Source organism: Tenrec ecaudatus, chromosome 16 (assembly GCF_050624435.1).
Source record: "Tenrec ecaudatus isolate mTenEca1 chromosome 16, mTenEca1.hap1, whole genome shotgun sequence".
NCBI lineage: Eukaryota > Metazoa > Chordata > Mammalia > Afrosoricida > Tenrecidae > Tenrec > Tenrec ecaudatus.
The window spans coordinates 11,560,239-11,573,038 of NC_134545.1; the positions used below are offsets into that span (position 1 = coordinate 11,560,239).

The following is a 12,800-nucleotide window of genomic DNA, read 5'->3' on the forward strand; positions in this document are numbered from 1 at the left end:
AGATCGGGGCAGGGGAGACCTAGTGGGGAGTCAACTTTCAACACTCCCCAGCATGACTGAGGCCACCCCAACGTGCTGTCCGTGAAAGTCACATGGGAAGCAGTGCCACGGCGCTCCTACCCCTCCCAACAAGAGCAGACGCAGCGGAGGTCTCTGGGAAAACCCGGATGCCCGACTCTGCCCCGCAGGCAGTCATGAGGCCCTTCGCCCGGAAGTCTGCCACTACCTGGTGGCAATAAGGTGGCCCCAGAAGCCAGCTGAAATGGTTGTGACTCGGTTCCGTGAAGGCGGGTCCATGGATGCCACGGCCAATCATGTGGGTCAGTAGGGCTCCACTCTCGCAACTCAGGGTCAGTCCCTCTCCTGGAGAGTCCCACCCCCTCACCCCCTCTTTCTTGGCCGATGCTCGACTTTACCAACCAAGGTGGGGAGTTTGGGGTAGCAGTTTGTCTTTCTCGCCGACCTGGCCGAAATAAGTGACCAGAAGTTGGAAGTCTAGCCAGTTGCATCTCTAAGGAGCGTTTTTGTTCTATTTCTTCTAAGACTGATTCGCTAAAATAGAAGGGTCTACATAAGCTCCCGAGTCACATCCTCGAAGACTCACCTCTCTGGACTTGTTGAAAATCGCCTGTCACGCCTCACACGGAATGAAAATGACAGTCAACAGGCACTAACCCCAGATGATGGGGATGTTAGAATGATGTTCACTGTGGTTCTTAAAGCAGACGTGGGGGTGGGGGGATTGATTCGGCTAGCAATCCCGAACAGTTCTTGAAACAAATGGGAAAGCAGAAAGCCCCTACCAGGGAACAGAAAGAGAGGACACAAGACATTTCAGAACAGACACCCATGATATCCCGTTCCCAGAATTTCAAAAACGCAGTGGCTCGGTTCCTTGGCAGAAGAGATGGCTTGACCAATCCCTAATCGATTTATATTAAGACACATCAGTCAAACTTCTAAAGACTCCTAATCTCTGAGGTTGTTTCCCAGGAACACAGAAACGGACCCCACCCTCATCCCCCACCACTGCCTAGAGGCCAGAAATCAGCAGGGCTGGTTCCTCCTGGGCTCTAGAGGAGGCTCTGTCCCATGTGATGCTGGCTTCTTGGTGTATTTAGACACATCGCCCCAACCCCTGCCTCTGCCGCCCTCTCCCCTGGGATTCTCGGTAGGTTTTCCTTTCTGTCTTATTTATAAGGACACACTCATCCCTGGATTGAGGATACACCCTAATCTGAAGGTCCTGCCCCTGTTCCATCTGTGGGGTCACATGCTGAGCTCTGGATGGACCCTCGTCTCTGGCCTGGCCTGGCATTGCTCTGTCTCTGCCCACACCCTGGCCTTTCTGAGGGCATGACCACCACCCAGACCCTGACATTGCCTTCCTCGAAGCTCAGACCCTGTGTTGGAAGCCAAGGCCAAGGGCGCATCCTGAAGGCCTGGCCTCAGGCTCACTCAGGAACCGCTGGGCTGCAGGTCCTTTTACCAACACCTCAGAGGGGGAGGTGTGAGGACAGCACCTGGGTGGGGCGACTGCAGAATTAAGGAGGTCCAGGGCGCATGGCTGTTCCCTCCCTGGTTTTCTTGACCTGGCTTCCTTCCACTCTATGGTACCAACATCGGACAGGGAAGTGGACCCCGGTTCGTCCCACAGCTGTGGGCAACCTGTGGGGGGGCAATGCTGGGGCAGGGGGGACTTTGGAACAACTTGGTGCCCGCTCAGCTTGCGGTCACTGCCGTCTCTGCTCTCCTGAGGCTCACCTTGTGACCCCGTTCTGGTTTCTTCCTGCAGGACCACATCCCGGTCCCTTACCAGCCAGACTCCAGCAGCAACCCGTCCTCTACCACGTCCTCCACACCCTCCTCGCCGGCACCTCCACTCCCGCCCAGCGCCACGCCGCCCTCTCCCCTGCACCCGTCCCCCCAGTGCATGAGGCAACAGAAGAACTTCACCCTGCCAGGTACCACCAGGCTGGCCACTCAGGACCGTGGTGGAGGGGCAGGGACTCGGGAGGCAGGAGGGCCCATGTCAGAGCCATGCTGGGGGTGGGTGGGTTGGGATTGGGGGGGTCCGTACTAGAAGGGTGGACATTAGAGAGGGGCAGGGAAAGGCACCCAGATGGAGCTGAACCACGTTAAAAAGAAAAGAAACTGACAGTTACCGTCAGCTGGGCTCCCACTGAGGCCACCCTCCCCCTCCCTGAGTCAGAGGAGAACAGTGCTCTGCAGTTTGCAGGGGCTCAATACTTTGGAAGTGGATGATCCTCAGGTCTTTCTTCCGAGGTACCTCTGGGCAGAGTAGAACCACCAACCTCTCAGTGTTTGTGCCACCCCGGGGTACCACGCCCCAGACGAGGGCTTCTTTGTGTTTATATTCACTTAAGTTAAAGGGGCAATGTCGGTCCTCAGACACACGAACCACGTGAGCTCATTAGCCACACATGGCCAGTGGCTGCAGGATCTGCCCACACGAGACACTGAGCATTTTTATCATGGAGGACTGTTCCACTGGGCAGCGTAGGCCCAGGGGCTGACATCCTGCTGAGTTTCACACGGGGGACCCAAGAGGGTGGACCCAGGTCCTGAAGCTCAGGCCATACCCCCGTGGCTAACCAGAGGGATCCCAGAAGCCCCACCCCACGCCGGGAGCTTGCTGACACAGCTGTCCAGCTGAAGGCCAGCTGCGCACGTTGCTTGTGGACGTGAGTGGAAGTCTGGCAACATTGAGCTTTTTGTGAAGTTCAGGTCAGAGGCAGCCTCAGATCCCTTTAGTGTGGGGGGCTGTTCATTTGGTACCCACCAAGAACCATCATGTGTCATCCTTGAACTCCGCTAGTGGCTGGTTCCCACTCTTCCAGATGGGGCTGAGTGGGAAAAAGACCCTTTGACACCCATGGCCCCCGAAACTTGGGGGACAGCGGCTGTGAATGCTCACCTGTGTCCACAGCTGGCCCCCCACCTCCAAGACTGAGGACAGCGGCTGTGAATGTTCTCCTGTGTCCACAGCTGGACCCCACTCCCAGGACACTGACACAGGGGGTCTTTTCTGAGGTTGTTTAGAGACCAGCAGTTGGGAAAGACCCCTTGTCATTGCACGGAGCACCAGGACGCTCTCACCCTATGAGACTCCACTAGGCCTGGGGCCAGAGATCAACTGACCCAGCAGCGACTGTGGGATCCCTGAGCCCCTTTATGCCTCAGCCAGGGACCCCAAGGAGGGGTCCTTCTGAGTCTCTGTGCTCATTGGCAGGTGGACCCTCATTTATCCCATGACAACTCACCACTATGCCCTCGCCTCTTTGGTGCTGTGGGCTGGGTTAGTCTGGGTAGACTAGAGAAACAAATCCATGGACACACATAGGTGTATAAGAAAGAGATTTATAGACAAGAGCCATTGAACATGGAGAAAACATCCCAGCCCAGTCCAGATCAAGTCCATAAGTCCGGTATTAGCCCATATGTCCGATACCAATCTATAAAGTCCTCTTCAGACTCATGAAACACATGCAATGATGCCGAATGTAGAAGATCACAGGCCAGTGGGTAGAGAGTCTTTGGTTCCAGTGTCATTGGAAACACCTCAGTGTTGGCAGGAGTCTCTGCATGGCTTCTCCAGCACCCGGGGCTGCATCAGGGTGGGTCCATGTGTCTTGTCAGCTACTATGTCTCCCAGGGTGTGAAGTAGTGAGAGAGTCTCTCCTGCCTCTTAGGAGGAAATCCAGGAGTTCCCCGAATTCTCAGGAGGAGGCCATGCCCACACAGAGGCCTCACTGGCTATGATCTGATTGACAGGCTAGACTCCACCCCTATATTCGTAATCCTCAAATTGACAAAGGATTATATAACCACCACATGGACCAAGGGGTCTGTTGAGGGAGGGAAGGCGCCAGCGAGGCCGTGAGCCCAGAGGTTAATTGAAAGCGTGCACTGTGGCGCTGGACTGCAGGAGTCTACCTGCCAGCCTTGCCTTGAATCCACGTCAGATTCAGCTCAGGGTCCTGGTTATGGCTTAGGGCAAATCTGTCTCCCGGTGCCCTCATTTCCCCATCTGCAAAACGGGACACTAATAGCCCCCCATCCCTGTGAAGTCGTTGAAAGATGAGGACCATTTGGGTTTGGCAGGACTCTGGAGGCCAGCACACGTGGAAAGCCTCGTGGTTGGCTGCCATCTTGGAGTGGGACACCGCTGTTTCTCTCCTACTCGGGTCGAAGTACCACGGGCCAAACGGCATCGGTTGCTAAGCAACACATTCACAGCCCTTGTTTCTAACAGCAATTCCAGAACGTTTTGGAGGGCTCCGAAGCCCTGGGTCCTTCTTTCTTCTGGAAGACAGCTCTGGCTGCTGTGGGCAGAAGCCTTCGAGTGGGGGTAGGCTCCGAAGGGCGGAATCACTTCAGTGCTGCCAGCTTGCCTCTCTCTCCTGCCAGCCTGAGGGTGCTGTAAGCTGCAGAGCGGCGGGAGCACCCTGCTCTCCTGAGCACCCACTTCAGTCCTCCTGGCGGGTTCCCAGCACCAACATCACCCTTGTCCACGTGTCTCCTTGGCAGTCACCAGGGCACACGACGGATGTCAGGACGGGTATGCGGTGTCTTCTTACCTGACACCTGTCCCTTCTCTGATGCCCACTCCTTCTTCCTGAAGGTTAATGGCCAGCTAACCTTTCCTGTGGGCGTGGAGTCCCCCTTCACAGTTGGTGTCGGGGAGGCAAGGGAGCAGCTAAGCCTCTTGCTAACCCAACTGCCTGGGTCGGTTTTCTTTGTTAATTTTAGCTTCTTGTTGACGAACCACGTGGCTGTGTGTCATAACACACTGAGGCTGCTTGACACAGACAGGCCCCTGCCTTCACAAAGCTCCGTCTTGGAAAATTCTGCGATTGCGGCTGGGTGGTTTCCCCACCCCCACCTCTCTCCTTTTTCAATGTCAAAACCCCATCCATATGAATTTCCCCTACTTAGGATATTTTGGAATTAGATCAAGCCAACCGCTCCTGCCGCCTTATTGATGAAAGACAAAGAACAAGATGCTTGGGATCTTGAGGGGCTGAAACTTAGTCTCTGCCCCGAAGGGATTTAGGAATCTGTCCCAACACCAGGGGGCCTGGTCAGTCTGTTCTCTTCAGCAAATGACTGTCCACGCGAGTGATCCAATTGCCTTGTAAGTTACAAGCCATTCTCGTCTATCAATGCATAGGTGGACATGTTCTTAGAGTCAGTCCCTGGATGGTTAATAGCTCTCAGCGGCCAACCAAAGGGGCCACATAGAGACCAAGGCTGGGAGCATGTGGCCGAGGCGCACATGCCAGCTTGGCACGGGCCGCCAAAGGCAGTGCAGGGATTCAGCTCTGGGTGGTCCACTTCCTGATGGGCTTGTCCTTGGTGATCTTACCCAGTGGACTTGTCCGTGGCCACCCCTTCTTAGAACAGGCAGAACGTTTTCTTGATATCTCCATGCACAGTCTAAGGACTGTGATGAGCATCCTGCTGCGTGTTCTTGCTCTAGAACAAATTCCCCGAGAACAGAAAGGGCAAGTACATCTTCCAGGCCCTTGGTCCAGAGCGCCAGCGTGCCCTACCCAGCGCTGTACCCGTCTGCACTGTCACCGCAGGTAGCGATTAGGAAACGCACACTGCCAGTATAGGAAACCCATGCCTGCCTCTCGTCTCACATCCTCTTCCTCGACAGACTGCTAACGTCAGCTCCCACCCGGGCAAAGTACCTTGGTTCCCTCTTGTGGGTGAGGAGGGCATCTGGGCCCTTAAGAAGGGGGGGGTCTGTTTGTATGCCCAAGGTCATGGTACCTATGGATCGTGGTTTCCTCCTCTCTTCAGCTCCAAAGTCTGTGACATGGAAGCCCCACTAGATGCCACGGAGTTGACTGTGACCCACTATGTGTCAGAGTAGCTTCCAATCGATGTCTGTGTCTTCACAAGTCCACCAGCCACCCTGTTTTCCAAGGTGACCTGGGTGGACTCGAACCTTCAACCTTGCCATTGCAGCCAAGCTAGTTAACTGCTTGCACCTCCCGTAAACTCGTATGACACAGGACTAACCCAGAGGAACCAAACCCACTGCCTTGGAGGCGATTCCGACTTATGTCAGCCATGTCAGACAGAGTGGAACTGCTCCGTAGCGTTTCCAGGACTGTCCCAATGGGGGGCTCCTTTATAACACGGGTCTCCTTACATCCTTTAGAACCAAAGAGAAGGGTCAGGCACGAATCAAATGGGGTCTCGGGCAGAGGGTGAGCGGCCCCTGATGATCTCTCTGTGACGAGCTTCCCCTGCCAAGCTCTCTTGCCAATTGCTTACTTCTTCCTAGTATGCATCCGCCAGGATTGGTCAGGGCATGCTGGTGGACCCACCTGTTCCCCGGAAGGACGAGGTGTCCGGCAGGAGAACTGGCCTCCGCGTGTAGGGTTCTGGCATTCGTGCCTCTGTTCTCCATTTCCCGTGATGTAGGGGTGTCTGCAGATGTTTGGAAACCTCTGGGCTTGAGCACCAAGTGGCCCCGTGGTCCCTGGGGGGGGGGGGATGTTTGGGTACCTCGAGAGACAGTCTGGGCAACACTCACTGGGTGTCTTCTTTCCCTTGGCAGCACCCCACTACTACAAATACAAGCAGCAGTTCATCTTCCCAGGTGAGTCTTGTCAGCGGGACACCCTGTCTTTCTGGAAGCCCTGTCGAGGCGTGGCTGCTGCTGCAGCTTCAGGGAAGGGGATGCTGTCGGGGTGGATGAGGTCCAAGATGGTGTTAGTGGGGTCCCCAACTCGGGACAGAGCAGCCTGTGCAGATGGAGATGGACACTCCTAGAGATCCAAGAGCACAGGGGTCTGCAGAGGATGGATAGGCAGGGCAGGGAGGGGGCCAGAGCCCCAGGGGAGGGGAGAGGTGGCCAGATGGATTTGACTTGAGAATGGAGAGACATGAATCGGGGCAGCTTCGTGATGATCCCAGAGGAATCTTAGGAGCGAAAGGCCAGAGCCTTGGGGATCCTGGCAGCCTCTGAGTCAACAGTGAGGAGCTCCATTCGGCAGGTTATCCAGAGCACCATGCCTCTGAGAAGCTACGGGGTCAAGGAAGGAAGGAAAAAGTGGGGGGAGCATCCCCAAGAGCCTACCTTCAGGATGATTGATAGTCACTGGTCACCAGCATCTCCCAGGGAGTGGGTTTTGGGGTGGGGCGACCTCCATGTATGTCCCATCTCTGGTCTTCAGATGTGGTGCCAGTGCCGGAGACGCCAACCCGGGCACCCCAGGTCATCCTGCATCCAGTGACCTCGAATCCCATGTAAGTGGAACCGACCGACACTTCCTGCCCCCACCCGAGCGTCCAGCCTCGGCCCATCAGTTGGCTCAGCACCCCCACCCTCTCCGTCTATGTCTTCCTCCTCTTCTTGGTGGGGTGGGAGAGGGGTGTAGGAAGGACAGAGAGAGACAGAGCAACACAGGCAAAGCACTACAGCCCAGGCTGAGAGACAGCACTGACCACCACGGTCCACTCTGCGTGTGCCCCTCGGGCCTACCATGTGGTCTCATTTTCTTAGGCCCTCCTGGGCCCAGAAAGACTACTTCCCCTGGCTTACAGCTGGAGTTCAAGGGAAGGACAGTCATCCGAAGCCACTGGCCTCTTTTTACAAAGTCTATAATGGAGGCTTCGATTAGGGATCAGTCAACTACAACCCTTGAGACAAACCCAACCTACTGCCTGTTGTTAGAACACAGTTCTGCGGGCACGCAGCCAGGTAGGGTGGTTTGCATAGTGCCTGGGGCTGTCCTCACTCTGTGGCACCAGGTTGGGCAAGGGGAGCAGCAGCCAGGTAGCCCACAGAGCTGAAAATACCTACTGTTGGGATTGGTCTAGGCGAAGTGGGCTGGCCCTTGTCGATGCTGTTGTAGAAATAATCCAAGCTCCATTTAGAAATGTGGGGCTAGTTAGTGAGAAAATAATCACTCACACTCTCCCCAGTCAGCATTGCAGCTCCTCGCCCCCCACCCCCACCCCCACCCCACGCTCCTGTTGTTCTAAATCTACCTGTTTCCTATTATTCCAGACCACTGCTCACATTGGTTTGTAATGGCTCTAAGGCAGCCTATTCGAACAGAACCATTTCCTGCAATCACTCTCCCCATGGCCGGATCTCTCCTGTGTCCCGTACTTCATCTCAAACAGTGTTGTCACGGACAGCCCTCCTGGGTAGCAACCTGCAGGCACAGACTCCTTGTTGTCCCTCCCAGGTGGAATGTTTGCTTGTGCCAAATGGGCGTGAAATTGCCACCTTTCCCAACTCTGCTTCTTCGATGATGGCCAACGTCTGGGCCACGTTTCAGTTGGATTGGCTTCCCCACTCGAGTTTTGGCTCGCTTGGTTGTCTCCTGTTTCTTGTGACTGCCCGCCTCCTCTCTGACCCGTGTTACGGGCTTTCTTAAAGGCCCATAAGGCAGTGGTCTGGAATTTGCCGGGAGTATTTTGTGCTGACAGCCAGCTCCTGCTGCACGGAAACCGATGTCACAATTTGTGCCAGGCGACCCCCAGGTTCTTCACTGCCGGTCAGGGAGTGCCGGAGCAGCGCAGTCAACAGTCTCCTGTGATCTGCTTAGGGATGCGGGGAGTCAGGCGGGAACACACTCTTTGAAATCACCCCCCCCCCCATGGAAACAGACTTGATGCAAAGAGGAGGACTGCTGAACTCCTTGTTGGCCCGCGGAGGGGCCCCAACCACACCCCCAGTGCAGCCACTCTTTCCACCCGCCCTCCCTGTCGCCCGAACTGCACAGTACTGACGCGATGCTGGGCAGGCACCACTTCCTGATCCACCCTTCCTGTCCAGAGTCTCCTAGGCCAGGACCCCCCGCAGGAAACCATTTTATTTTGCCTGCAGGGTCTGTGACTCAGAATAAGGGAGACACCCCGCCCTCCCCCTGCATGAGGGGAGGGAGGGAGGGTCAGCTAAGCTTGCTTTGGGGGGGGAGGGGAAGGGGTATGATGTTCACTGTGCTCACTTGCTGTGGCCTCTTCCCCCAGCAGCCCCAGCACAGCCTCCCCTCCACTTACACACACACACCTCCCTCCCCTTGAAAGGCATGCCCCAAACACACCTGTAACAGATGCCCCCATGCCCAATGGCCCCACCCCAGGCCGTGCACTCCCCTGCTCCCTCCTCACCCCAGCACCCGCCCCTGTGTACCATCACCCTACAGCGCGGTCCCCAGTATTCCCGGGATGTGTCCTTGAGACGTGTGCACACAGGACTGTCCTTGCACGGGATACCCATAGGACATGGTATGGACTCAGTGCTCACATGCACAGACACACGGAGTATCCCAGCATCCAAACCAGAATGCACCAGACTTAGACATATACTACTAGTATGTACCCATGCACCCACATACACATTACGTGTTCCCAGCATCCAAGCCAGCATGCTCACATACTCAGGGGTGTAGTCACTAATATGTGTACACATACACACACAGCATGTTTATGTACTTAGATGTACACTCACTTGCATATTTTATCTATCCTCTATCATGTCTGTCTATCTAATCTATTGCTTTATCTATGTCTGTCTATCCTATTGCTCTATCTCTAGCTATTTGTCTATCTATCTATCTATCTATCTATCTATCTATCTATCTATCTATCTATCTATCTATGTCTCTCTCTCTTTCTCTCCCAGCCCCTGGGTCTCCTAGTCCAGTCCAGCCCCATCTTCTGTCCTCCTTCTCATTCCACGCATCCATATCAATGCCATTGCCATTGGCAAGGCCCAGCTGTGACCCATCAAGCCCTCGCGTCTCTCCTCGGGATGCCCCACCAAGTTCCTTCCCTCCATCCATGGCTGCTGGCCCCCATCTCTTTTACCCTCCGTGGGCGACAGCCGCATCCTTACCAAGGTTCCTTCGCATCTGCGGGGGCAGGCGTGAGGCAAGCAGTGCCACCCGTGTGCCCCTCTCAGGGCCCAGCTGCCCTTCTTGTCGAAGGAACGTGGGAACAGCCAAACAGAAGGACCCACAGTGCCTCCAAGAGACACTGACCGAGTCAGCCTGTCCCCTCCGGATGGGTGGTCTCTTAGCAGATACCCCGGAGCTCTCCTGAGGCATCCCCCGAGGCCCCCGCCCAGCTTAGAGGAGACCAAAGCGGTGATGGTGAAGAATGAGCCTCGAGCTGCCCGGCATCTCTGCTGGGCATCATAGCCTTGCGCATTTCCAGCAGACTTGGGGGATGGGGGCGGTGGGGGGGGGGCAAGGCAAGGGCCTGGTGGGAGAACTTGGTACATCGGCGTTCTCAGTCCCTGGAGAAACGCCACACACAGCCCTACCCTGTCACCGAAGGGTCACCACTGTTTGTCTTTCTTTCAAGCTTGGAAGGAAACCCATTACTTCAAATTGAAGTGGAGCTGATCTCAGAGGTAAGAATCCGAGAGTGTGAAGTCACTTATTCAGGCCGGGGGTGTGGGGGGGAGGGGGGGAGGAGGAGGGACTGCCAAGCCTGCAGCAAAGCCATTTGATGTCTTTCATGACGCAGATGCCTCCGAGGCGGAGGCAGGGTGTGTGTGTGTGTGTGTGTGTGTGTGTGTGTGTGCATGCAGAGGCCTTCTTGATGGATGTCCTAACTTGAGGACAATTAACCGGAGCCTAATGGGCCATTTGGTGATGTGCATCATGGAAAAGCAAGTTGGGGCGGAAGCGGGCAGATTTGCATTCCGAGTTGAAAAAGCAGCTCTGAGCTGGATGGCCGAGGGGAAAGTTGGGGCCCCAGTGGCTGGGGAGAAAACGTGGGGGAGGTGGGCACCGAGCCTGGGATGCCAGGCTAGACAGAGCTGAGAAGGTTCCAGGGCTCTTTCCCAACTTGTCAGAGCAGACAAGTGGCATTCCTGGGCTCTGCCAGTGGGTTCCCCGGTGGGAAGGAAGAGTCATGATTCCTGCAGAATCACTGCCTTTTCTGGAATTGTGGTGGCTGGCAGTGAGACTGGGCACACCCACTGTTTTCTGTGTCCTTTCTCCTGGGGCGCGGATGGGGTAAGGGGCTACTTGCTCAGGGTTTTGAGTCACCTAGGCCTGTACTCATGATTCAAGGCCACCTTGCCAGACCCACCATCTCTGGACATTTTCACAGGCTTGGTCACCTGCTACTCCCACATACCCCAGCCCCCCAGGCTGCATGCTGGGGAGGTGGGTCTTTTGAGGTGTGACTATAGTGTTTCTCACACCTAAGGGTGTCTGAATCATGTGGGCGTGAATGCTGAAGATGCCTACTCATCTGCCGAGAGTACATTCCCTCAGTCTGGGTGGGGCCCAGGACTCTGAATCTTCTCAGGCATCCCAGGGGAGGCTGGAGGCAGGTGGTCAGGTGTCTGCAAAGAACTGGAAGGCCATCCCCTTCTTTAATGCTCTATGTGATCCTCAGGAGCTTGCCTACAAATCCACGGGTGGGGGGGGGCGGTATGACACGGCCTCCCCCATGAAAGAGTTACCATCTCAAAAAGAGAAGCTGATACCAAGGGCTCAAGTAGAAAGAAAATGTTTTAGAAATGATGGTGGCAACCTATATGCAAATGTGCTTTATTACAATGCATAGATGGATTCATATAAGAGCTCTAAGAGCCCTCGATAAAATGATTTATTAAAAATTTTTTAAAGAGTTACAGTCTCAGAAACCCCTGGGGTCAGCCCTACTGTGTCCTAGAGAGTCGCTAGGAGTTGAAATGAACTTGATGGCTGTGGGGTGGGCTGAAGCCCTACCCGGGGGCTCTGAGTCAGACCCAGTGGAGGCTGGCGTATGGTCTCAGCAGCGTGGTCCCACAAAGGTGGAAGAGGCATGGTGACCTACCAGACACAGCTAGTGAACACCCTGTGGGTCCACAACCTGTCCCGGGACAACATTCCATCCTCTTGGCGTGGGGTCACCGCGAGGCACTGGCCGACTGAAGGGCAGCTCCCCTCGCCACAGAGTTGTCACCCCACTACACCTCTCTGGCTGCCCCAGCTTCTTCCTGACTCCCCATCCCCAATCCCCTCACTTTCTACTGAGGGCAGTGATGGGTCACACACAGATGACATTGTGGAGTCTCCGGGTGGCACCCCTGGCAAACCCGCCCTCTACTAACCGAAAGATCGGTGGATCTAGTCTACTCAGATGCACTTCAGAGTTTAGGCCTGCCGACCTCCTCCCCAAATCCCAGCCCTGTGGAGTCATGTGGAGCCCTGTTCTACTCAGATACACCTGGGAGTGCCTGGAGTGGGAACTGATGAGGGGAGGGGGGGCGGTGTCAAAAGGTATTTATTTTGTTTTAAACCTTATCACATTGTGTCAGTCCAGGTAGACTAGAGAAACAAACCCATAGACACTCATATGTGTATAGGAAAGTGATTTATAGACAAGAGCCATGGAATATTAAGAAAACCTCCCAGCCTAGTCCAGATCAAGTCCATAAATTTGATATTAGCCCCTATGTCTGATAACCAATTTATTAATTCCTCTTCATACTCATGAAACACATGCAATGACGCCAAATGAGGGAAAAGCACAGGCCAGTGGGTGGGAAGTCTTGTGTATCCAGTGGTGTTGTAAGCATCACAGCGCTGATAGGGTTCTTCCAGCTCCCAGGGCTCTGGCTGATCAGGGTAGCTTCATGTGGCTTCTCATCCGAAATGTGTCGCAGAGAGTGAGCATGTGTCCCCCCTCCTGCGAGCTATTTATCTCCTGATCACCTCCAAATGAGGTCATCAAGCTGCAACCCGATTGACAGGCTAGATTGCACCTCTTCACTCTTAATCCTCTCAAATTAACAACAGATG

The 12,800-nt window shown here is 55.1% G+C and overlaps 1 protein-coding gene across 1 annotated transcript in view; it reads left to right on the forward strand.

The window, feature by feature from the left end:
* KSR2 (kinase suppressor of ras 2) overlaps positions 1-12,800 on the forward strand; it is a 384,468-nt gene that overhangs the window by 309,643 nt on the left and 62,025 nt on the right. The window contains exons 10-13 of the mRNA XM_075534388.1: positions 1,796-1,964; positions 6,599-6,640; positions 7,218-7,290; positions 10,363-10,411. Of these exons, the coding sequence (XP_075390503.1) occupies positions 1,796-1,964; positions 6,599-6,640; positions 7,218-7,290; positions 10,363-10,411 (333 nt within the window). The remainder of the gene's footprint in view (positions 1-1,795; positions 1,965-6,598; positions 6,641-7,217; positions 7,291-10,362; positions 10,412-12,800) is intronic.